Source organism: Henckelia pumila, chromosome 2 (genome assembly GCF_033568475.1).
Source record: "Henckelia pumila isolate YLH828 chromosome 2, ASM3356847v2, whole genome shotgun sequence".
NCBI classification, from domain to species: domain Eukaryota; kingdom Viridiplantae; phylum Streptophyta; class Magnoliopsida; order Lamiales; family Gesneriaceae; genus Henckelia; species Henckelia pumila.
The window spans coordinates 9,684,972-9,708,168 of record NC_133121.1 but is presented as its reverse complement, the minus strand read 5'-3'; the positions used below and the strand labels follow the sequence as shown (position 1 = coordinate 9,708,168).

The 23,197-nt window shown below is 32.7% G+C and overlaps 2 protein-coding genes across 2 annotated transcripts; both read right to left on the bottom strand.

The window, feature by feature from the left end:
* Positions 1–2,413: 2,413 nt before the first annotated feature.
* On the bottom strand, positions 2,414–3,320 carry LOC140877189 (UDP-glycosyltransferase 708C1-like). The gene is made up of 2 exons (XM_073280721.1): positions 3,281–3,320; positions 2,414–3,213 (listed from the first exon to the last, which is right to left on the bottom strand). The coding sequence occupies exons 1-2, from the start codon at positions 3,318–3,320 to the stop codon at positions 2,414–2,416; spliced, it is 840 nt and encodes a 279-aa protein (XP_073136822.1).
* A 16,639-nt stretch (positions 3,321–19,959) lies between these two features.
* LOC140883829 (UDP-glycosyltransferase 708G1-like) lies at positions 19,960–21,608 on the bottom strand. Its single transcript, XM_073290423.1, has one exon. It carries the CDS (start codon positions 21,592–21,594, stop codon positions 20,149–20,151), a length of 1,446 nt encoding a protein of 481 aa, XP_073146524.1. The 5' UTR covers positions 21,595–21,608; the 3' UTR covers positions 19,960–20,148.
* Between the last annotated feature and the right edge of the window lie 1,589 nt (positions 21,609–23,197).

Sequence of the window (23,197 nt, the reverse complement as noted above, 5' to 3'; positions counted from 1 at the left end):
CATTACCCCATGATAGATCTAAAGGTATTTATTTATTAATATATGTGGGGTCCACTAAAAAATAAGTAAACCCACATTTATTGATAAATGTACACCGTTAGATCTATGTCAAGACAGTGCCTGTATAGATCACACGGTGGATATGTTGGTAGAAGCATAAAAACTTATTCGAATGTGACTCATCGTCATTCTTAAATAAGTAACAGGCGTAACATTTGGAGTTGGTGTATCTTATCAAAAATCAAATATCGTGTCAAAAATTACAACTATATCGTACTGTATCTTTCGGTATACCGAAATTTTCAGTGCCTATAAATTGTATACTGATTATATTGAAATTTGTGATATACCGAAATTTCGATACAATCGGTTTATATCAATTTATACCCAAAAATAACCTTATATATTCTTTTAATTTATAACTTTATTATTTAAAAACGTTATAGCTTTTTTAATTTATAGTATATATTGATTCAGTATTTCAGTATATAGCGAAAGTTCTAAATATCATATTGTTATCGTATCTAAAATTTCGGTATCATTATCGTACAAAAATCATTGATTACAGAAAATTTCGATAAATTTTATATTTTTTGTTCGATACAATCGGTTTATATCAATTTATACCCAAAAAAACCTTATATATTCTTTTAATTTATAAATTTATTATTTAAAAACGTTATAGCTTTTTTAATTTATAGTATATATTGTTTCAGTATTTCAGTATATAGCGAAAGTTCTAAATATCATATTGTTATCGTATCTAAAATTTCGGTATCATTATCGTACAAAAATCATTGATTACAGAAAATTTCGATAAATTTTATATTTTTTGTTCGATACAATCGGTTTATATCAATTTATACCCAAAAAAAAACCTTATATATTCTTTTAATTTATAACTTTATTATTTAAAAACGTTATAGCTTTTTTAATTTATAGTATATATTGTTTCAGTATTTCAGTATATAGCGAAAGTTCTAAATATCATATTGTTATCGTATCTAAAATTTCGGTATCATTATCGTACAAAAATCATTGATTACAAAAAATTTCGATAAATTTTATATTTTTTGTTCGATACAATCGGTTTATATCAATTTATACCCAAAAAACCTTATATATTCTTTTAATTTATAACTTTATTATTTAAAAACGTTATAGCTTTTTTAATTTATAGTATATATTGTTTCAGTATTTCAGTATATAGCGAAAATTCTAAATATCATATTGTTATCGTATCTAAAATTTCGGTATCATTATCGTACAAAAATCATTGATTACAGAAAATTTCGATAAATTTTATATTTTTTGTTCGATACAATCGGTTTATATAAATTTATACCCAAAAAAAACCTTATATATTCTTTTAATTTATAACTTTATTATTTAAAAAAGTTATAGTTTTTTAATTTATAGTATATATTGTTTCAGTATTTCAGTATATAGCGAAAGTTCTAAATATCATATTGTTATCGTATCTAAAATTTCGGTATTATTATCGTACAAAAATCATTGATTACAGAAAATTTAGATAAATTTTATATTTTTTGATACGATAAACTTGATATAAACATTTCGTTAATTTTTTAACTCATTTCTGGTAGCATCCACTGTATAAAAACTATAAACCAATGTTTTTAAACTGAATCGGATCGTTCGGTTCGATAGCAAACGGCCCCGGATCCCGTTCGGAATAATATCAAAAATTGTTTTTCCTTTGAAGTCAAAATTGCTCGGAATTGGTCAACCCGGTCAAAAATCGGTCGAACCAACCTTGAATCGGGGAATCGGTTCGACCCGTTCACCTATTTTTTTTTAATTAAATTGATTTTTTCTTTACCATCACAACCCCACACTATAACTCTCTTACAAATTATTCAAGTTCTATGTCGAACCAACTAAATATCTGATACTGATACGATCGAGTTCAATAAATTAAAATGAATTATTTCGGCCCAATCAACTCTTGATCAATATTCAAAATAATTATTCAATCAAATACTTTTAAATTAAAAATTATATTATATACACACAAAATATAATATGTGTATACACCATGACACAAGCGATATGTCCAGTTAATTCAAGATATTCTTCTTCATAACAACCACAAAATAAGATTTTGGATCCGAGAAAATCCGGAACAAAAGGGAAATCACAAGAAGACTTCAAAATATCAACTTATTCAAAACGAATTTTGGAGATACAACAACATCATGAATTAAACTCATGCAAACTGGGAGACACCAAACAATCAAACAAACCTCAATCATATTTCTCTGTCGCCTCAAGTACTTCGCTTAGTCCTTGAAGCATCACGTCCAGACCCCCACCATTTTCTCTGTCACGTGCAAATTTTTCTTTCACCTCCTTAGCTATGACACGAAACTGTACGTCCGTCATCAGCTCACTAATTTTTTTCGCTACGTCGTCTCCGGCCACCAACACCTCCCCATGCCAACCACCCCAGTCCGGCCTCGATCGTCTCTGATTCGAGCTCGCCACACGAGTTGATCAATATGGCTTTCGCATGACTGAGACAAGGAATATTTGCATCTAAAAGGGCAGAAAGGAAGTGGTTTGAATCTAAAAGTTGAGGAGGAATACTGGAGATGGGTACTGATCCAAAACCGGGTATCTCGAGATGGCTGTTTTCTTGAAATATTACGCCACCTTTTTGAAGGAGAAGCATAAGAGAGAAATATACTGCAGAAGTAGTGGCCAAAACATAAGTGGAGATGGATGATTTATTAGAAGCAAAGCGAGACATGCTGCCCGCAACCTGTAGATCAGATATCATAGCAGAGAGTGGCGGCGATAAAGCAGCGAGGATGGGATCCAGGAGGTGAAGTGAGTTGCTGATGGCTTCAACCTGAGCAAATAAAGGATGTACGTTGTTGCGGAAGTTGGATTTCTCTAAAGAAAGCGGTTGGAACTGGAGGCGCTTGATGTGTGGATGCAATGCGAAGAAGTTGGAGATTTGGTCTAATTCCGCGGCGGAGACGGTGGGGTGGAGTGATAAGCCCGTAAGACTGGAGATGGACTCACAATTGGTGGGCCAACAACTTGAAGAATGGGCCAACAAAAGGATAATTGATAAAAGTCCAGTCCAAATAATGGAAGACTCAGAAATTCCCAATACCACCCAAGTGCACGAGGAAGATGAAGGAGAAGGTAACCAGCGGCCAGAGCCTAGAAGACGCAACCAACCTACATGGATGAAGGATTACGTCATAGGATAGAGAAAGCATCTTTTATATCAATTGTAGTTAGTTACGATTCTGTTCAGAATGTTTTCTCCTGCTTTTATCGCTCATTATTTAAAGATTGTAAAAAGAATATTTGGGATTCATTCAGAAATATTATCAACAGATAGAGACCCTAGATTCACTTCGCACTTCTGGCATAATCTGCAAGAGGCACTTGGTACTCGATTGCATCTGAGTACAGCTTATCATTCTCAGACCGATGGACAGTCAGAGCGAACTATCCAGACGTTAGAGGATATGCTGCGAGCGGTAGTGCTAGACTTTGGCACTAGTTGGCAACAATCTTTGCCTCTTGTCAAGTTTTATTACAACAACAGCTTCCAAGCGAGTATCGGTATGGCGCCTTTTGAGGCTTTGTATGGTAAGAAGTGCCGATCTCCGTTGTTTTGGGATGATTTGTCCGAGTCACCAGATTTGGGACCGGAGATGCTTAGAGATATGGCAGAGCAGGTTAAGGTCATTCAGTCTAGAATTAAGTCAGCTCAGGATAGACAGGCGAAGTATGCGAATGTCAGGCGTAGACCTCTGAGTTTTGATCAGGGAGACCGAGTTTTTCTAAAGATTTCACCTTTCAGAGGCACTGTAAGATTCGGTAAGAGAGGGAAGTTATCTCCGAGATTCATCGGGCCGTACGAGATTCTCGAGAAGATAGGCGATCTTGCCTACAGACTTGCACTTCCTCCGTCTTTATCTGGTATTCACGAAGTTTTTCACGTCTCTATGTTGCGAAAGTATCATCCAGATCCTTCTCATATCCTTTATCCTGACGAAGCCGAGTTAGACGAGACTCTGAGCCACTTTGAGCGAGCGATTCAGATCCTTAATCGGAATGAGAAGCAACTCAGAACCAAGTTGATTCCGTTGGTGAAAGTGCAGTGAAGCCGTCACGGCGTCGAGGAAGCGACTTGGGAGACAGAATCTGATATGAGACAGCAATTTCCGGAGATATTCGGATGACGTGAGTTCTTCTTACTGTCTTTAGTTATTTATTCTATCTTATGAGTTGTGGTTCTCGTTGATTTCGAGGACGAAATCTCTTCTTAGTGGGGGAGAATTGTAACGCCCCGTTTTTTATCTTAAATGAGTTTATTTGAGTTAATCGGAGATTACAGAGTTCAAGAGCCGACTTGATTTTGATCAGGGTCTTTTTTGCAAATTTTGGAAATTTCAGGGACTAAAATGCAAATATTGGATTTTATATATTATCTACACTTATAATTGGTTTGACAAGTCTTCTCCTCCTTCCCCAAGAACGTCTCTTCCATTGAAGCCGATCCATTGAGCCTCCAAGCTTTCTGATTTCAGTCTGAGCTCGATCCGGCCGTTGGAATTTATTTTTGAAGGCAGTTTAATGATCACGGCTGCGAGAGCTTCGTTCTATCGTAAGTTTTTCTACGATCAGATGCATTCTAGTTTTTGGATGTTGTTAGAATCGTTTGAGATTCGAGTATGTTGTTCTTGACAGAGTTCTGATCGTTTATTATCTGTCGGTTTTGAATTAGAGCGACGTTCGGATTTGTTATGATTTTTGGAAGCCATTTTCGAAAATGTGGATTTTGAGATTGATGGGTTTGCTTTGTTATTGTTGTTTAGGGCATTGATATGAGGTTATATCGGTATTGAACTGCTGTCTGCATTTCCGGTTTGTTCAGTTTATAGTCGTTATGCCGTCGGTTTGAGTTTTGGATTTTCGAATCGTTTTTGAATTGTTGAAGCATTGGCTTGTGAGTGATCGTTGTAGTTGATCATCTCTTATCTTCGTACAGATTCGTTGGAGTTGTCGAGTCCTGTGTTAGCAGCATTTGATCGTCTAGAGTTTGGACGAAGATCGGTAAAGAGTTTTACCTTGAACAATAGTTGTTGTTTAGATTGGTTAGTCTTTGATACAATGTTTTGTTGTAGCTTTTCCAGAGTTGGAGCTATTGCATTGAAAGGTAAAAGTAGTCATCGTAGCGGGATAGCATACTCGGGACAGTTGGTTCTCGAGTTTCCCTTTCAAATCACATATTGCATGTACACTTGTTCTAGCATGAGGAACTTGTGTCTTGTTGATTGATTTTGCTTTTGACTATGTGGCTTATGTTTTATGTTTCTGCTATGCATTCATCTTGAGCGTACGTTGATTTCAGCGGGCAGAACCGCCCTTTTTGTTTGGACGTTTGGGAACTATGATTGAGTGGCCTAGGTCGTAGTCGTTTCGCCTAGTGCTAGCATATTCATTATAGTTGCTCAAAGTCTAGAGGAGTGAGATACGTGGCACCACTTCGATTGGGAGAGTCGGTGAGTCGTCACGTGATCTCATCCTCGGGATCCCAAAAGCACAGCATCAATCCCTCGTTTATCAGATTTGATATCCCGTTTAAAGTCATGCATTCATTACGTTGAAATTGATTACGTGTTGCCTTGGAAGCATGTTTACTGATTTATTACTTGTTATGTTGTTTTTTACTGGGAATATCATTCTCACCGGTTTATCCGGCTGTTGCTTTGTTTTGTATGTGTACTTGGCAACAGGTGGGGCAGGATCGAGTCAGGGAAGACCCGGTTAACTTCAAGAGGGAGAGTTAGTAGTGGGACTCGGTTTTAGAAGTCGAATCAGCATGTTTATCTAGTTAAGATTTAAGCATATTAGAACTCGAACTTGTTATGTTGTTATTCGGTTTGTAATCTTAGAATGAAGCATGTTCTATTAGTTTGAGATTGTATAACTTTAGAACTACTTTATATTGGATTATGCATGTGTATTAACGTTTTGAGTTGCGTTGTAATGCATGATTTCGTTTTGGAAGTGTTGGAGTCGAGCCTCCTAGTTTTTCTACTGTTTCCTAGTTCTGCATCAGGGGGCGCTCGGGCTACATTTTTTAGCCGCCCGGGCGCACACCCCTTCGGGCCAAACAGCAGGTTGCTGTTTTGGGAGGCGCCCGGGCTGCAGTTTTTAGCCGCCCGGGCGCACCTCTTCTGAAAAAAAAAAATTTCTTTTACTTTAGTCTTGGATTTTGTATGTTTAATTGTTGTTTAATCCGAGATAAGTTGTTTAGAACCGAGGTCTCACAAGAACTCTTGGGCCTTGTCTTCATGATCATGAAGAGTTGACGATGGAATTCTCATTAAAAGGGGAACGTATCTGTTTGAGGGGAAACAAGTTACCTGAGCCAGATGAATAACTTATAATCAAATGTGTATACTGTTAGGGAGTTCCTCTATTACAGCTTGCTATACTATATCTCAAAATGCATGGGAACTTCAAAGCAAGGAGGGGATATGGGAAGAGGATGTACAGGAGTTGTTCCAGCAAATCCCTGAACAGGGGCAATTGTTGTTGCGGAGATATCAGCAAGTTTTTTCTGCACCCACTGTACTTCCACCTCACCGGACAGTAGATCACCGAATACATTTAATACCGGGCACCACACCCATCAATGTGAGGCCCTACCGCTATCCTTATTTTCAGAAGGATGCCATGGAAAAAATAGTCCAAGAACTGCTGGACTTTGATTCTTTGATTTTATTCGGCCGAGTACCAGTCCTTATTCATCGCCGGTGTTGTTGGTTAAAAAAAAGGATGGTTCGTGGCGGTTTTGTGTTGATTACCGTGCCATCAACGCCATCACCATTCGTGACAAGTTTCCCATTCCCACCATTGATGAGCTTCTTGATGAATTGGCAGCGGCCCGAGTATTTTCCAAACTTGACTTACGTGCCGGGTATCACCAGATTCGGATGAACGAAAAAGATATCCATAAAACAGCTTTCCAAACACATGAGGTCCATTATGAATTCATCGTGATGCCGTTTGGGTTATCCAATGTGCCCTTCACTTTTCAAGCGGCAATGAATCGTGCCTTTAAACCGTATTTGCGAAAATTTGTCATTATTTTCTTTGATGACATACTTGTCTATAGCCAAACAGAGTTGGATCATGTTGAACATTTACAGCTGGTATTGGAGTGTTTATTAAATCCAAGGTATTTTGCGAAATGGAGCAAATGCAGTTTCTTTCAAACCACTGTGGAGTATTTGGGGCATTTGGTTACAGGTGGCGCGGTGTTGGCAGATCCAAAAAAGATTGAAGCCATGATCCAGTGGCCATTACCCAAGAAACTTAAGCAATTAAGGGGTTTCCTGGGAATTACAGGGTACTACCATCGTTTTGTCCTTGGGTATGCCACTATCGCAGCTCCTCTCACCGAGTTGCTCAAAAAGGATTCGTTCCATTGGACGGAGGAAGCTAAAAACTCTTTCGAGGAACTAAAGAAAGCACTGACAGTTGCCCCTACATTGAGGTTGCCAGATTTTTCTAAAACATTTGTTGTGGAAACAGATGCTTCAAAGGTGGGAGTGGGTGGGGTATTAATGCAAGATGAACAACCGATATCATATTTCAGCAAAAAATTATGTTCCAGAATGCAAGACTCATCCACCTACGTGCGAGAATTATACGCAGTTATCGAGGCAGTAGCCAAGTGGCGACAGTACTTGCTTGGGCAACAATTCATTATTCGAACCAATCACAAAAGCTTGAAGGAAATACTGACACAAGTCATCCAAACACCAGAACAACACCAATATCTGAGAAAATTAATTGGGTATCAATTTTTGATTGAATACAAGTCAGGGCGGGAAAACTCGGCTACCGATTCTTTGTCGAGGGTGCATGAAGAAGAGAACAAAAGGGTGGAACCAGTCCTCTTTACAACCATGTCTAAACCTCAGTTTGTCTTCCTGGATGTTTTATATCAGGAGAATCGGACAAACTCCAAATTATTGGAGTTGCACCAGCGTATGAGTGACCATCCACAAGTATCTGACTCGAAGTTCACAGTGAGGAATGGGTTGCTCTTGTTTCGCGGGCGGTATTATTTAGCTCCTGATTCTTCTTCAAAGGAGTTGGTGATGCAAGAATTCCATAGTTCCCCCATGAGAGGCCATGCTGGTGTAAAACGCACATTTTTGCGCCTATCAGCAAACTTCTATTGGGAAGGGATGAGAAAGTCAGTACAAGAATTTGTGGCTAAATGTTATGTTTGTCAAACTACCAAATACTCCACTGAGAAACCATATGGTCTGTTACAACCAACTGAGACTCCCGAACAAATATGGGAAGACATAGCCCTGGATTTTATAACAGGATTGCCGCGATCGAAGGGGTATACAGTCATTTTGGTGGTCATTGATAGGTTTATGAAGTATGCTCATTTTGGTCTCTTGCCAACATCCCACACAGCAAGTCAGGTTGCGGATTTATTTTGTTCAATGGTTATACGTCTTCATGGCGTACCCCGGTCCATCATTTCGGACCGCGACCCCCTCTTCACCAGTCAATTCTGGCAAAAAGTGTTTGAATTGATGGGCACCAAATTAATAATGAGTTCATCGTACCACCCACAAACCGATGGTCAGACGAAGGTGCTAAATCGGTGTTTGGAACAATACTTGAGGGCGTTCACTATGGAAAAACCCACTATCTGGGCAAACTTTTTATGTTGGGCAGAATATCACTATAATACCAGTTACCATTCTGATATTGGAATGACTCCATTCCAAGCCGTCTATGGCCGATTACCACCAACCATTCCAGTTTATGTTTGGGGGAGTACTTCATTGGCCATAGTCAAATCGGAGTTGTTGGCACGTGATGAAGTGTTGAGGAAATTAAAACAACATTTGAGTGTTGCACGACAGCAAATGAAGCTACAAGCAGACACTTCCCGCAAGAAAAAACAATTTCAAGTTGGGGATCTGATCTTGGTTAAGCTTGCCCCTTAACGTGATGAATATAAAAGTTGTAGTCCTTGATCTCAGATTTCCAACTCCATCAAAATCAATCAATTCGGAGTTGTTGGCACATGATGAAGTGTTGAGGAAATTAAAACAACATTTGAGTGTTGCACGACAGCAAATGAAGCTACAAGCAGACACTTCCCGCAAGGAAAAACAATTTCAAGTTGGGGATCTGATCTTGGTTAAGCTTGCCCCTTATCGACAAACTACTGTAGCTCGCAGATTGCACCCAAAACTCTGCAAAAGATATTTTGGACCTTTTCCTGTCATGGCTCGAGTGGGACAGGTAGCTTACAAGCTGCAGTTACCACCTACAAGCCGCATTCACCCCACATTTCACGTATCACAAGTCAAACTCTATCAAGAAGATGTTCCCAACCACATTGAACCACTGCCTGAGTTCAGTGTTAACAACCAACCACTATCTTTGCCTCTGAGCATTTTAGCTACTCGGATTATCACTCTTAATAATTAGAAAGTGAAGCAAGTGTTAGTGCAGTGGTCTGACCAATATCCAGAAGATGTCACTTGGGAAAACTTTCATGAGTTCTGCTCTCTTTACAATCAGTTCAACCTTGAGGACAAGGTTGATTTTGAAGATGAGGGGAGTGATAAGCCCGTAAAACTGGAGATGGACTCACAATTGGTGGGCCAACAACTTGAAGAATGGGCCAACAAAAGGATAATTGATAAAAGTCCAGTCCAAATAATGGAAGACTCAGAAATTTTCAATACCACCCAAGTGCACGAGGAAGAGGAAGGAGAGGGTAACCAGCGGCCAGAGCCTAGAAGACGCAACCAACCTACATGGATGAAGGATTACGTCATAGGATAGAGAAAGCATATTTTATATCAATTGTAGTTAGTTACGATTCTGTTCAGAATGTTTTCTCCTGCTTTTATCGCTCATTATTTAAAGATTGTAAAAAGAATATTTGGGATTCATTCAGAAATATTATCAACAGAGTTTTGTTCTTGGGAGTTAGGCACAGACTCGAAGTGTGCGTAATCAAATCCTATCATGGAGGGTGATTACGGTGACCGCACAGCCGCTAGCGGCGAGGGTAGCGGCTATGCGAAGGAATGGGATCAAACTGCCCATGCCAACTCAGGGAAACAGGGCTACATGGGGTTGCGTCATTCTTGTGTATTCTTTTGTTGGCCTAAAACTCTTGTTATGTATCAAGAAATTAAAATGCAACAACAGAAGTTATAGACATAAAAAAAAAAAAAAAAAAAGTCGCTACCATGACCATGTAATTCATCTGACATCAAAGTCCTAAATTTTACATATATTTTTGTTATATGTAGAAAATGCAACAATAGAACTTATATGATCCATAAAAGAAGTCATTACGAATGTCATACAACATGGTTGTACGCGATGAGTGGTGGAAATGGAAGTCTTAATTTGCACGATAATTCAAGCGAAAAAATTTATAAAATAAAATTGTGTATCTAATAAAATTTCGGTTTTTTCAATCAATTTAATTTTAACATATATAATCCGTAATTGAACTATATAAACTTCGATTTTATTGAATTAACAAAATTCAATTTTTGGCTCGATTATGTGTTTGATTATTCGGTTTTGGATTTTCGTTTTTTTTTTAACCAAAGTTTGAACACCCCTAAATTCCGATGCTCCAATCATAAAATATGAGTGTATAATTAATGAGTAGATATCTTGTGAGACCGTTTTATGGATCTATATCCGTGATACGGATCAACCGTGCTCATATTTACCATGAAAAATTGATACTTGAATATAAAAAATAATATTTTTTCATGATTTGAGCCGGGTTGAGATCCATCTCGTTAATTAGTGAGATGGTCTCCCAAGCGTTTTTGTCATAATTTATATTTGTGATCATCACATTTCATTAAGATAAAGAAGATAGACATCTCATTTTTAAAAGAAAATAAATTATGCAATATTATCTAGATCAATGTTGTAAATATTTGAGATTTGATTTAGAGTGTCTTTGGATTAAGAAGCTAGAAGAGAAAAATGTTTTTATTGTTCAAATGTATTTGGGTAGATCTGCAGTGCTTTTAAAAGCACATATATTAAGCCAAAATAAAGTGCTTTTTTAAAAGCTCATATTTATAACTTCGCAAATGTTTTTTTTTAAAAAAAAACTTAATTAAAAAAATGCTTTCAATCTATTTATTCAAATACAAAATTATTATAACTTTTACTTAAAAAATTATTTTTTAAAGCCAACTTAAAAAATCATTTTTAAAAGCAAAATTTTTTTGTAACCAAACTGGCCTCACTATATCCGAATAGATATTATGAATAACTCAATATTTGTCAAATTTTCAATCTTTGTATGATGGACATACAACATCTATAAATATTAATAGTGACATACATCCTATACAGTTCCTAAACCAAAAGTCAAATTAAGAATCAGTCCTTTGTCAAACTACCATAATACCCTCTTTTGTTTTATTAAACCCCATAATACCCTTTTCTTTTCCATTATTTTATCTTTATTCTTCTTCACTGCATTTACCTAAACCAATATTACCCTCTTTTTTTTTTTAATCGAACTCGCATGATTTTCGTAGATACTATTATTGTACATTTTTATCTCGTTATTTTTTTTTCTTTTTTCACATTGTTGAAACCATTTAGTTTGATTTTGTTTTATGAAAATATATTTTTTTCTTTAAAAATAGTGTTTAATAATATCCTTAAATATATCCATAATCGTGTTCAAGTTATGCCCAATTTGTTAGAAATTAAAATAAAATGAATATTTGAAATATTTGAATAAGTAGGCTTAAAGTAAAAAAATTAATTAAGTTTCGATTCTCTATTTAAGTAATTGAACGTCAAAAAAATTTGATTAATACCTACGGAGAATTTCATAGTGATAATGATTTGGATTTATAATTTGTTAAGATTAATTATTTATTTAAAGAAGTAAGTTTTTTAATTATGTGGTAGATTTTCAAATGTCACGAATTATTGAATTTAATGCTAGGGAAAATTATTTATCAATTAAAAATAATCTAATGAATTAGTTATAATGGGGTGTCAAATTGTATGCCTATCAATTGTTTGTATTGATGTTTATAAGAGATAACATTTGAATGATTAAAGTGTCTACAATGACATATGGACATTAGTGTGCATAAGTTTCATTATGTTATAAACCAATTCAAATATTTGTAATGTTGTCAGTTAATTCTGAATCTCTTATGAATTGTACAAATTAAAAACCTCATTTTAGTAAATCAATTGTGAAATATTTTTTCTATAATTCTTTGAAAATTCTTAAAATTCATAAGATCTTCTCTTCTGCTATTCAAAATGTACAATAATCAATAACATATATTTATTGGATCTTTTGATGCAATTACAGACCATATGAGATAATTCGGATCAATGAATAACAATTGATTTCAATGCCCTTAATACACATTTCAAAATTAAATCAGTTGTGATTTCAATCAATAATTATTAAATTCTGTGTGTGTTATACGAATTATGCGGAGGTTTGTTTTTTTTTTAAAAAAAAAAAAAAACTTTTTTGAAAAATGAATCAATATTAGACAATTTAGACAGATTCAATTAAAAAATGTTGGTACAGTTTTGTGAAATCAAGGTACAAAAGTATGCAATTTAATTATTAATTAAATAAAATTGAACACTAAAACAATTAAATTGAGCATTCTAATGGATGAGATCATTTAATGTCAATGTTAAATTCAAAATTATTGAATATTAATGTTTCATGAAATCGAAGTACTACAAACTGGTAACTAATCTGGGAATTAATTAAAATAAATTGAGCGTTAAATAACATAAAAAATGTGGGTATTGGAATGAATGATTGATTCCATTTAATTTGATTTCAGGGATCGATTCAAAATATAAATATTGTTTTATATGAATGATGACGAAAATGTGTTATTTTGTATCAAATATTAAGTTCATAGTGTTTTGTTCTTGAATGATACAAAATATAATGGTAAGAAGTTATTTTTTTTAATTCTTACGCATTAATTTGATAAAATATTTCAAAAAAAGATCGCATTGTTCTCCGAAGTTTATATGTCCAGTTTGCTATGTTTTGTACTTATTTAAGTACTATTTATACCGAATTCAAATTATTCTGTACCAAAAATAAGCTATTTTGTGTCAATAATTAAGTTGACAATTTTTGTTTTTAATAGATAAAAATTATGATAAAAAATTATTTTTTTTCCAAGTCTTATGCATTAATTTGAGTAGTACTTGAGGCACACGCATTGCGTGTTTAATATAATAAACAAATATTATATATGAAATAAATGTAATGTATTTATATTTTTAAAGTGTTTTTATATAAATAATGTTTAAGATTGAAGTTTAAAAATCCGAAAATATTATATTTTTGTAAAACTCTTATATTTGATATCAAAATAAAATTGTTAAAAAATATTTTTTGTAAATCTCCCTTATTACTCATTTTATCAATTAAATTAAATACTTGAAATCACGTATATACTTAAGTACATCAAATATACAAATGTTACAATAGGATACACATTGGAAACATTAGAGCACATATGTATCAAATATGAGTAGTCAGTCACACAAAATATACTAATGTCAAATTGATATAATGAGAAATAAATAATCAATTACTTGAAATCAAGTACAACTTGAAGTATATCCAATACAAACATGTTAAAATAAGGTACATATTGAGGACAATAAAGTACATGCATACGTATCAAATATGAGTGCTGGGAATTTTTTGCCCAACCTAGGAAGTGTACACATCTTGATGCACATTCAAATAAAATATGGTACATTAAATTTACAATTGGGTACGTATAAGAGTCAATCGAGCACATCATCTATAGATTCAACAAAGATAATTACCCTTTTATGTAATCACTTAAATTAGTTGGGTAAATTTCATGGTGAAATTGACATTTTTCGTGATTTTCTTACTGTAAATATTCTATCAATATATCCATTCTATCAAGTACAGATCCAAGTAAATAAGGTACAATAGTATTGAAATAAGGTACATAACAAGGTGAATATAACACATATTTCTCCAATTTGAGTATTTACACAAAAAAACTACACTAATGTCAATTGATAAGTAAATAATAAAATAGTTAAACAAGGTACATATGTAAGTAAACCAGGTACATCCAAGTACAAATATGGTACATATAGGAGTTAATAGAGCACATTGATTGAATTTGAGTATTCGATGGAAAAATTGTTGTATCCACCAAACGTAAATGTGATTAGTTATTTTAAATATTGAATTATAAATGAGATTTTCACACAAGAATATATATTAAAATTAGCAACCATGTGATCAAATTCTTGGTAAATGATTCATGAATGTCTATGGAATGTTTATATGCTATGACTTCAACTAGAGATCACCAATATCTCAATTCCTACCCATTAGTGGTGTGTATAGATATATATATATATATATATATATTTGAGATACTAAAACCATATAATAACTATTCAAAAAAGTTTCACTTATATCAATTGTCAAGTATAATCTAAAGATTTAATTACTCACTTTAAGATGGTACATTTCCAAGTAAATAAGGTATAATAGTATTAAAATAAGGTACATAACGAGGTTAATATAACACATATTTCTCCAATTTGAGTATTTACACAAAAAACTACACTAATGTCAATTGATACCTAAATAATAAAAGGGAAAATTGCAAATTTAGTCCTGTATGTTTGTCACTTTGCGATTTTGGTCCTTTATGTTTTCACATTTCAGTTTTAGTCCTGTATGTTTCGATTTTTGGCAATTTTGGTCCTTTTTCTTCGAAAATGCTGACGTGGCACTGTACACGTCAGCTCCACGTCAGCATTGAATTGGTGCCACGTCAGCGCCACATCGGAAAAAGGACTAAAATTGCCAAAAAAATAAAGATAGCGGACTAAAACTGCAATCTGAAAATATAAAGGACCAAAATCGCAAAGTGACAAACATACAGGACCAAAAAAGCAATTTTCCCATAATAAAATAGTTAAAGAAGGTACATATGTAAGTAAACCAGGTACATCCAAGTACAAATATGATACATACAGGAGTTAATATAGCACATTGTTATCGAATTTGAGTATTCGATGCGAAGATTGTTGTCTCCATCGAATGTGAACGTAATTAGTTATTTTAAATAGAATTATTAATGAGATTTGACACATAACATATATTAAGATTAACAAATATGTGATCAACTTCTTGGTAGGGTTCATGAATGTCTATAAAAGGCCATCGTCGTTTTGATCTAAACTCATGTACAATTAATAATTAAGATTTAGGAAATCAATTTCTTATCATAATTTTCATCAACCAATTAAACGATACTAACACCATTATTGACACAAAATATGTCAATTTCAAGATAATTTAATGCGAAATTAGTATTATCTGTTATAAATTGGGTACATAACCTGAAAATTTGAGTATAAATTTGGAGAAAAATTGTCATCGTCTTAATTCAAATTCATATATATTATTAATGAATAACATATATGAAACAACTTCTTACCATAATTTTAATTTACCGATTAAAGACACTAACAACATCGTAATGGATACAAGATATGCTAATTTCAGGATAATAAAGCAAATGCAGTGTTAGTTTTTTTAAATTTGGTACATAACCTAAAAATTTGAATATGAATATTAAAGGGAATCGTCGTGTCTTAATACAAACACATATGTATACTTAATTTAAAAAAATGTGTATACTTAATGAATAAGAGGTAATAATCATTAACGATTTTTATTTGGGTATCATTAATGTGTATTTAAGTATATAATATTTACTTATGTTATTCTTTTGAATAAGGCCACTTCATTTTAGATCATCCAAATTAAACCGTTTGCACTTTGATTGCACAAAAAAATGCTTAAATTTTTATTTAATTTTCAAATAACAATCCGCATACTTATTGGGCTGAATATTGGTATCAAATATTCTTATAAATTTTAATATCCAATTTATGAGATTTAGTGCTCAATTTATTCTAATTGGTACCCAAATTTAGGTATTTTAATGCTTCAATTTCATAAAAAAATACCCAAAAATTTTGTATTGAACATTGACATTAAATGATCTCATCCATTCGAATATTCAATTTACTTATTTTAGTGCTCAATATACTTTAAATATTACCCAAATTAGATGTTTTTGTACTTTGATTTCGTAAAATAGTACCAAAATATTTTGAATTGAACGTGTCTATTGTTGATTCAATTCACATATAAATCGATGTTTCACCATTATAACTAACTAATATTTTATATATGAGATGCACAGATTATTAATTTGTATAGTTAACAATTAAAATTAATAATTATTAGTGCACGTTTTAATAATTTATATAAAATTTTGATATAATATGTTGGGTTTTTGTAACACAAGAAATCTTGATTTTGATGATAACAAAACTTGTTATTGTGTTTCTAACATATTTAATCTAGTGTGAAGTTGCTAAACTAAAAATGGAAGCCAAAACTCAAAGTTAGCAAAACTGAATCTCTGGCGAGCTCTACTATTTTGATGATATCTCATGGATCAGAGATGAAATTTATTATCCGCCAAAAATAATACAAAGTAAACTCAATTTGGAACATATTGTATTTCACGTCAGTTGAGTAAACACGGATGTTATCTAGATCAAACTGACGTCGCAATACCAAACTGAATTGCATCAGTTTAGCAGAAATACAGAAGCAGTTTACATCGAGCAGTTCTGGTATATTGGCTATATTGTGCAACTCAATTATCCGAATGGAACTATTCACCATGAGTTGGAAAGGCAAGACAATGATCTACAAATCATTTTCACAAGTTGAAGACTGAATCGGATCCTATGGAGATGCTAAACTGCGTTGAAATTACTGGTTTGAAACATAAATTATGCAAAGCAGAATTTCTAGAATAGACTGGTATATTAAGCATAACTTTCGCATATGAACTCCGAATTGAGTTATTCTTGATTCTATGGAAAGATAAGAGAAAGGGCTACAACTTTTATGTTTATCACTTTGCCCAAAAATCAACGGATCAAGAGATATAGCACTAAACTACTCATATGCACTCAACTGATTTTGTGTTAAACCGATTTTGAGCAGCTCTGGTATTTCGAGCATAACGTTTGGATATGAACTCCGAATTTCACCCCCTCTACACACCGTGACTGATCCTATCATAATATAATGAATATATTTAAATTTTAAATATTAAATATTATAAAAATTATTATATCAAAAAAATTTCTGCCATTTCAAATAATTTCAAATGAGAAGATAAGTCTTTTGAAATTAAATTAACTTATTTATTTTGGTTGGGTGTAATTGTTATTAATAAATTAAATATAAAAAAAATCTTAAAAAAACCATATATCATTTTTCTATTAAACTTTTCAATCAATAAATATTCTCAAAAATTCAAAATTGATTAAAGTATAACAATAATAATAATAAAAAGTAGTAATAATAATAATAATAATAATAATAATAATAATAATAATAATAACAAATTACGAACAATCAATATACCAAAAACTCATTTAAAAAGGTTTAAAAAATTAATATTATATTAAAATTGTATATTTTATTTAATACAATAGAAAGTATAAAAAACTAAATTTACAAAAGTAACACAAAACTCAAAATCATAATTGAAATTAAATGAAAAGAGTCCAATTTTAATTTTATTTTTTAAAAATAAATAAATAATACTTCACATTTTATTATGTGTTTATTTTTTTAATTATTTTTGAATATTTAATGCGATGGATGAATGCATCAATAATAAATATTTTATTTTATAGTGTACTATTTTTTTGCGGGAACTTCATATATATATATATATATATATATATATATATATATATTGGAAAATATATCTCACAATTAAACATTTAATCAATTTAACGAAATAATTCATCTACGCAAATTATAAATACAATTCATTATCACATGGAAATTCTCTATAGCATCAATGAAAATTTTTGACCTCCAATTGCTTAAATCGAGTAGAAAATAAATTTTTATACTTCTAGTCTACTCATTTAAGTATTTCATGTTTTCATTCTACTACAACAAACAAATAATAACAAATTGGGTGTAACTGGATCATAATTATGAATATGTTATAGATATTATTAAATAATAAAAAAATTTGACAAAAAAAATTATATTTCATAAAAAAAATTAAACCAAATGTTTTCTACTGTGTGAAAGAAAGAAAAAAAACAAAAAACCTTAAATCTACCGTGTGAAAGAAAGAACAGAAAAACAACCTTAAATTAAATGGGTTAAAATGTATAATGATTGTAGTCTACAAGAATTTCTCAATTTATTTATCATCATCATGCACCAACCTCTTTTTTCTCGTAAATAGAGCAAGTCGGAAGAAAAAGAAACTCATAAAAGGGGTATTTTGGGGATTAGAAAAATAAAAGAGGGTATTATGGTATTTGGTCTGCTTTAGGGAGCTCAAAGACATAAATAATTGTGTCAGGGAGCATGAACATAAAAATGCTGACAGAGTGACTGAGGAATAACTCAACATTTGATTTAGGTATTTTATGGCAATTCACCCTTAAAAAATTCATTGTTACACAAATAAAAATTAAAAATATAACAAAATTCCTCACAAATTTTACCAACTCGTACGTCTCATTGGAAACTTAAAGACCAATTTTACTTTTATGTCAAGTTATTAAACTATATGAATTAAGAAATTTTAGATAGATGTCTTGTTTATGTGTAAATAATTAATAGATTATATTATATTTAATTCATACTGTTATATTTAAATTTTGATTTTTTTTTTTAAAAAAACACGATCAGAATGTTTGATAGGAATAAGAAATATGAAATGCTACTTGTACACATTGAATTATATGTTGGTTACACATTAATTCGCTTTGAAATTACAAAATTACCTTTCACTTTGTCTTGAAAAAAAAATTTCTTTCAAAACTACATTTAGGAATTAGGATAGTTCAATAATTTTATGTGAAATGTGTAATTCAATGTGTGATTCTCAATATACGTTAACATGATTAATTTTATTTCTTAATTAAACTCTTATCATAATTAATATTTTCGTTTTACAAAAATCACTCTGCATTTGGAATGCGAAGACACTCGATGAGAAAACTTCCACGGTTGTTTGGGTAATGTACATAAACATATCATGTGTCTAAGCCCAACATGTGTGTCACACACGTGACAATATAATTTCGGCCCAGACAACTTTTGATCAATGTTTAAAACTCATCACTCTCGATAAACTGCACATAAATATAGAGATTGATATCATGGGAAAGTTAGCAACTACATGAAATCGGTTAACGTGTCATGTTTGTACATTTAATAAATGAATATCACCTCAAACGATGATCATGTAGTTGCTCAATATATATATATATATATATATATATATATATATATATATACTAATAATATTGTTAACTGGAGTTAGTCTATGCTACACCGGAAATGTCTCTCACCATATTTCAATACCATTAGATCACGTGAGACTCATATATTTTTATGAAAATTGACATATGTCTTAATGATCCAATGATTGATATTTGACCACATCATAGGGGGAGAAGTACTCCAGATATAGCATAGAATAATTGACACATGTCTTAATGATCCAATGGTTGATATTTGACCACATCATAGAATGAAAATCTAATCTCACACTGTCTCATCTTATATGTCCAGTTAACGGGATTATTCTATGCTATATTTGAAGTACTTCAAATATAGCATAGAATAATTGACACATGTCTTAATGATCCAATAGTTGATATTTGACCACATCATAGAAAGAGAAGTACTTCAAATATAGCATAGAATAATCCCGTTAACTGGACATATAAGATGAGACAGTGTGAGATTAGATTTAAATAGTTCGAGACGAGCATATAATCTTCATAATCATTACAATAGAGTCATTCCAAAACACTACCAAAGTCTTGAATGGGATGAATCCTAGCAATTAACCGGAGAAATAAATTTGACCGGTTCAACTTATTTAATAGGGACACGGAAAACAACCCTCATTTCTCTGTTGGCTTAAGTTGGTCGATTAGGCCGCCAAGCAGCACATCCAAATCCCCACCACTTTCTCTTGCCTGCCCAATTTTTTCTTTAACCTCTTTAGCTCTGACACGTATTTTCTCGTTCGTTGTCAGCTCGCTGATCTTCTTCGCTATGTCGTCTCCGGCCACCAACACATCCCCGCACCAACCCCAATCCGCCCACAGGCCAATGCCTGCCTTTTCCACCACCTTCGCGTTAAGCTTTTGGTCCCCAAATAGAGGCCAAGCTAGAATAGGCACACCCAATCTCGCAGCTTCTGTGACAGAGTTCCATCCGCAGTGGCTGAGGAATCCTCCGATGGCGGGATGTGCTAGAATCTGATCTTGATTCACCCATCCCTTCACCACCAAACCTTGTTCCTTGGTTCTTTCAAGAAAAGATTCACCCAGTATCGTTTCTACATCTTCTTTATCATCTTTGTCCACTCTGTTCGTTTTCAGCACCCACAAGAATTTGCACCCGCTCTTCTCCAGTCCATCGCGTAGTTCAAGAATCTGGCCTATGGGGAGCGCTGTTCTGCTCCCGAAGCTAACGAAGAGCACTGATTCGGGAGCTTGTTCGTCGAGCCAAGGAAGATTAGGTGCCTTATCGTCCTCGAAAGATTGTAAAGGGCCGATTGCAAGAACTGGTGCTAAATCAGGGATCGCTCTCCCACTGTTTAATGCCTCGATTGTTTCTGATTCGAGGTCGGCACACGAGTTGATCAATATGGCTTTCACTTTACTGAGACAAGGAATATTTGCATCTAAAAGTTCTGACAAGAAAGTGTTTGAATTAAGCATTGGAACCGGAATACTCGAGACGGGTACTGCTCCTAAACCGGGCAGCTCAAGATGGGTGTTTGCTTGAAATTTTCCGCCACCCTTTTGGAGGGTTAGCTTGGGAAAGATAGCCATGAGAGAGAAATACATTGCGGAAGTAGTGGCCAGAACGTAAGCAGAGATGGATTTCTGGGAAGCAAAGCGACACATGCTGCCCGCAACCTGGAGATCGGAAATGATAGCAGAGAGCGGCGGTGATAAAGCGGCGAGGATCGGATCCAGGAGATGAACTGAGTTGCTGATGGCTTGAACCTGCAAGAAAAAAGGGTCTCCGATGAGGAACTTGGAATTCTCGGGAGAGAGCGGCTGGAACTGGAGGCGTTTGATGTGCGGATGCAATGAGAAGAAGTTGGAGATCTGGTCGGATTCCGCGGCGGAGACGGTGGGGTGGAGGGTGATTACGGTGACGTTGCAGCCGCGAGCGGCGAGGTTGGCGGCGAGGCGAAGGAATGGGATCAAGCTGCCCATGCCAGTACAGGGAAACAGAGCTACATGGGGCTGCGCCATTTTTGCGTTAATTTTTTTTTTTTTTTTTTTTGGCCTATTATCCAAACATAGTGAACCGAATGGAAGATTCCCCATGCCCCCCTTGTATAATAAATTAATAATAAAATAATTCAATAAATATTTTATTCAGTTTTTATTAAAATAAAAAAATACAAACAGCTTGTCCTATTCTACGTCACGTTTGCTGGTCATTTTACACGCCAAGCATAGAAAAATAGTAAATCTATAATTTATTCATTGTGCAAAAGGAAAATGTAATAAAATAATAAATTGGTCGTGAGTTGGATGATGCATCAACGTGATGAGTCATCTTTAAAAAATATAGGCATGTTATGTCATTTTAAAAAAAAAAGTTAGAAAAAAATCAAGATTCTTTTCTCTGATATTTCGATCTATTTCCATCCCACCTCGAGAGAGAAAAACTACAATATATGACTCTCTAAAAAAAAAATAACTACAATATATGAAAAACTACAATATATTACAGATCAATACAAAAAAGAATACATGTGAGGTTTCCATTTTCTGTCTCCTTTTCAAATTGCATACAAGTAACCGCGCAACAATTTTGGTGGTTAAATATCTTTGTAGGGACTAATTTATATTTGGATTGAGTTTAAGTCGATCTCACATGGACTATTGTCTAATTACTAAGATATAAATTATTTAATTTAATCTACACTAAACCAAAGAAGTGATTTTTTTTTATGAATTACTCACCTAATTAAAATAAACCAACTTAATCTAGGGCAGAAATTGTTATTACATTAAATAGTATAATGAACTCACGACAAACTCAAATTTCAAGAAAACGATTAGGGATATATAACGGTACTAAACATCAATTATTGTTACTTATTTGATTTAATCAAGCACGAATTATTCATGGTAACGACGAAATTCTATCATGATCAATATTTTTGAAGCTATTTTCGATATATTCCCTTTCGAGTCAAGATTAAAACAAAAAAATGAAATTAATTGGTAGATTAAAAACAATAAATCCATGTGAACAATAACCATAAAAAATAAATAAAAACATCAATCAAGTAAATAAATATGAAATAAATTTTTGATGATAAATTTTTAAAAATAAAATAAAATACACTGAAAAAAAAACTAAAACTTCATTTTTATTTTATTTTTTAAAATGTTTTGTAATTGAATATAAAAAATAAATACAAATAATAACCAATATTTTATTTATAAAATAATGTTTCTTACTTGAATTAAATATAATTAAATGATAACATCGTAATTTCCATATGTTTGAAAGTTTTAGTTCTGTTATTTGACATTCTGAATATTAAATAATATTATATTTATATATTTATAAAAAAGCTTAATTAGTAACCTAAAAAAATTAAACTTATAATTTTAAAAAAATTTGATAAAAAATAATCCATCATTTTAATTTCTTTATTTAAAAATTATTTATATAATAAATTTTTTTAAAAAAACTTTAATCAATTTCGATATTTCTATCTAAGCTTTCTTTGTGTTAATTATTTATTTTTATAAAAAATAATTTCTGTTCAAATATTTTAAAATAAAAATACAATAGTATATACTTATGTTGTAGATATGCTATTATTTTAATTTTCTTCTTTATATTTACTATAAAATGTTTTAATTCCTTTTCACTTTCTGTTCCTAAATATGATAAATAAATAAATAA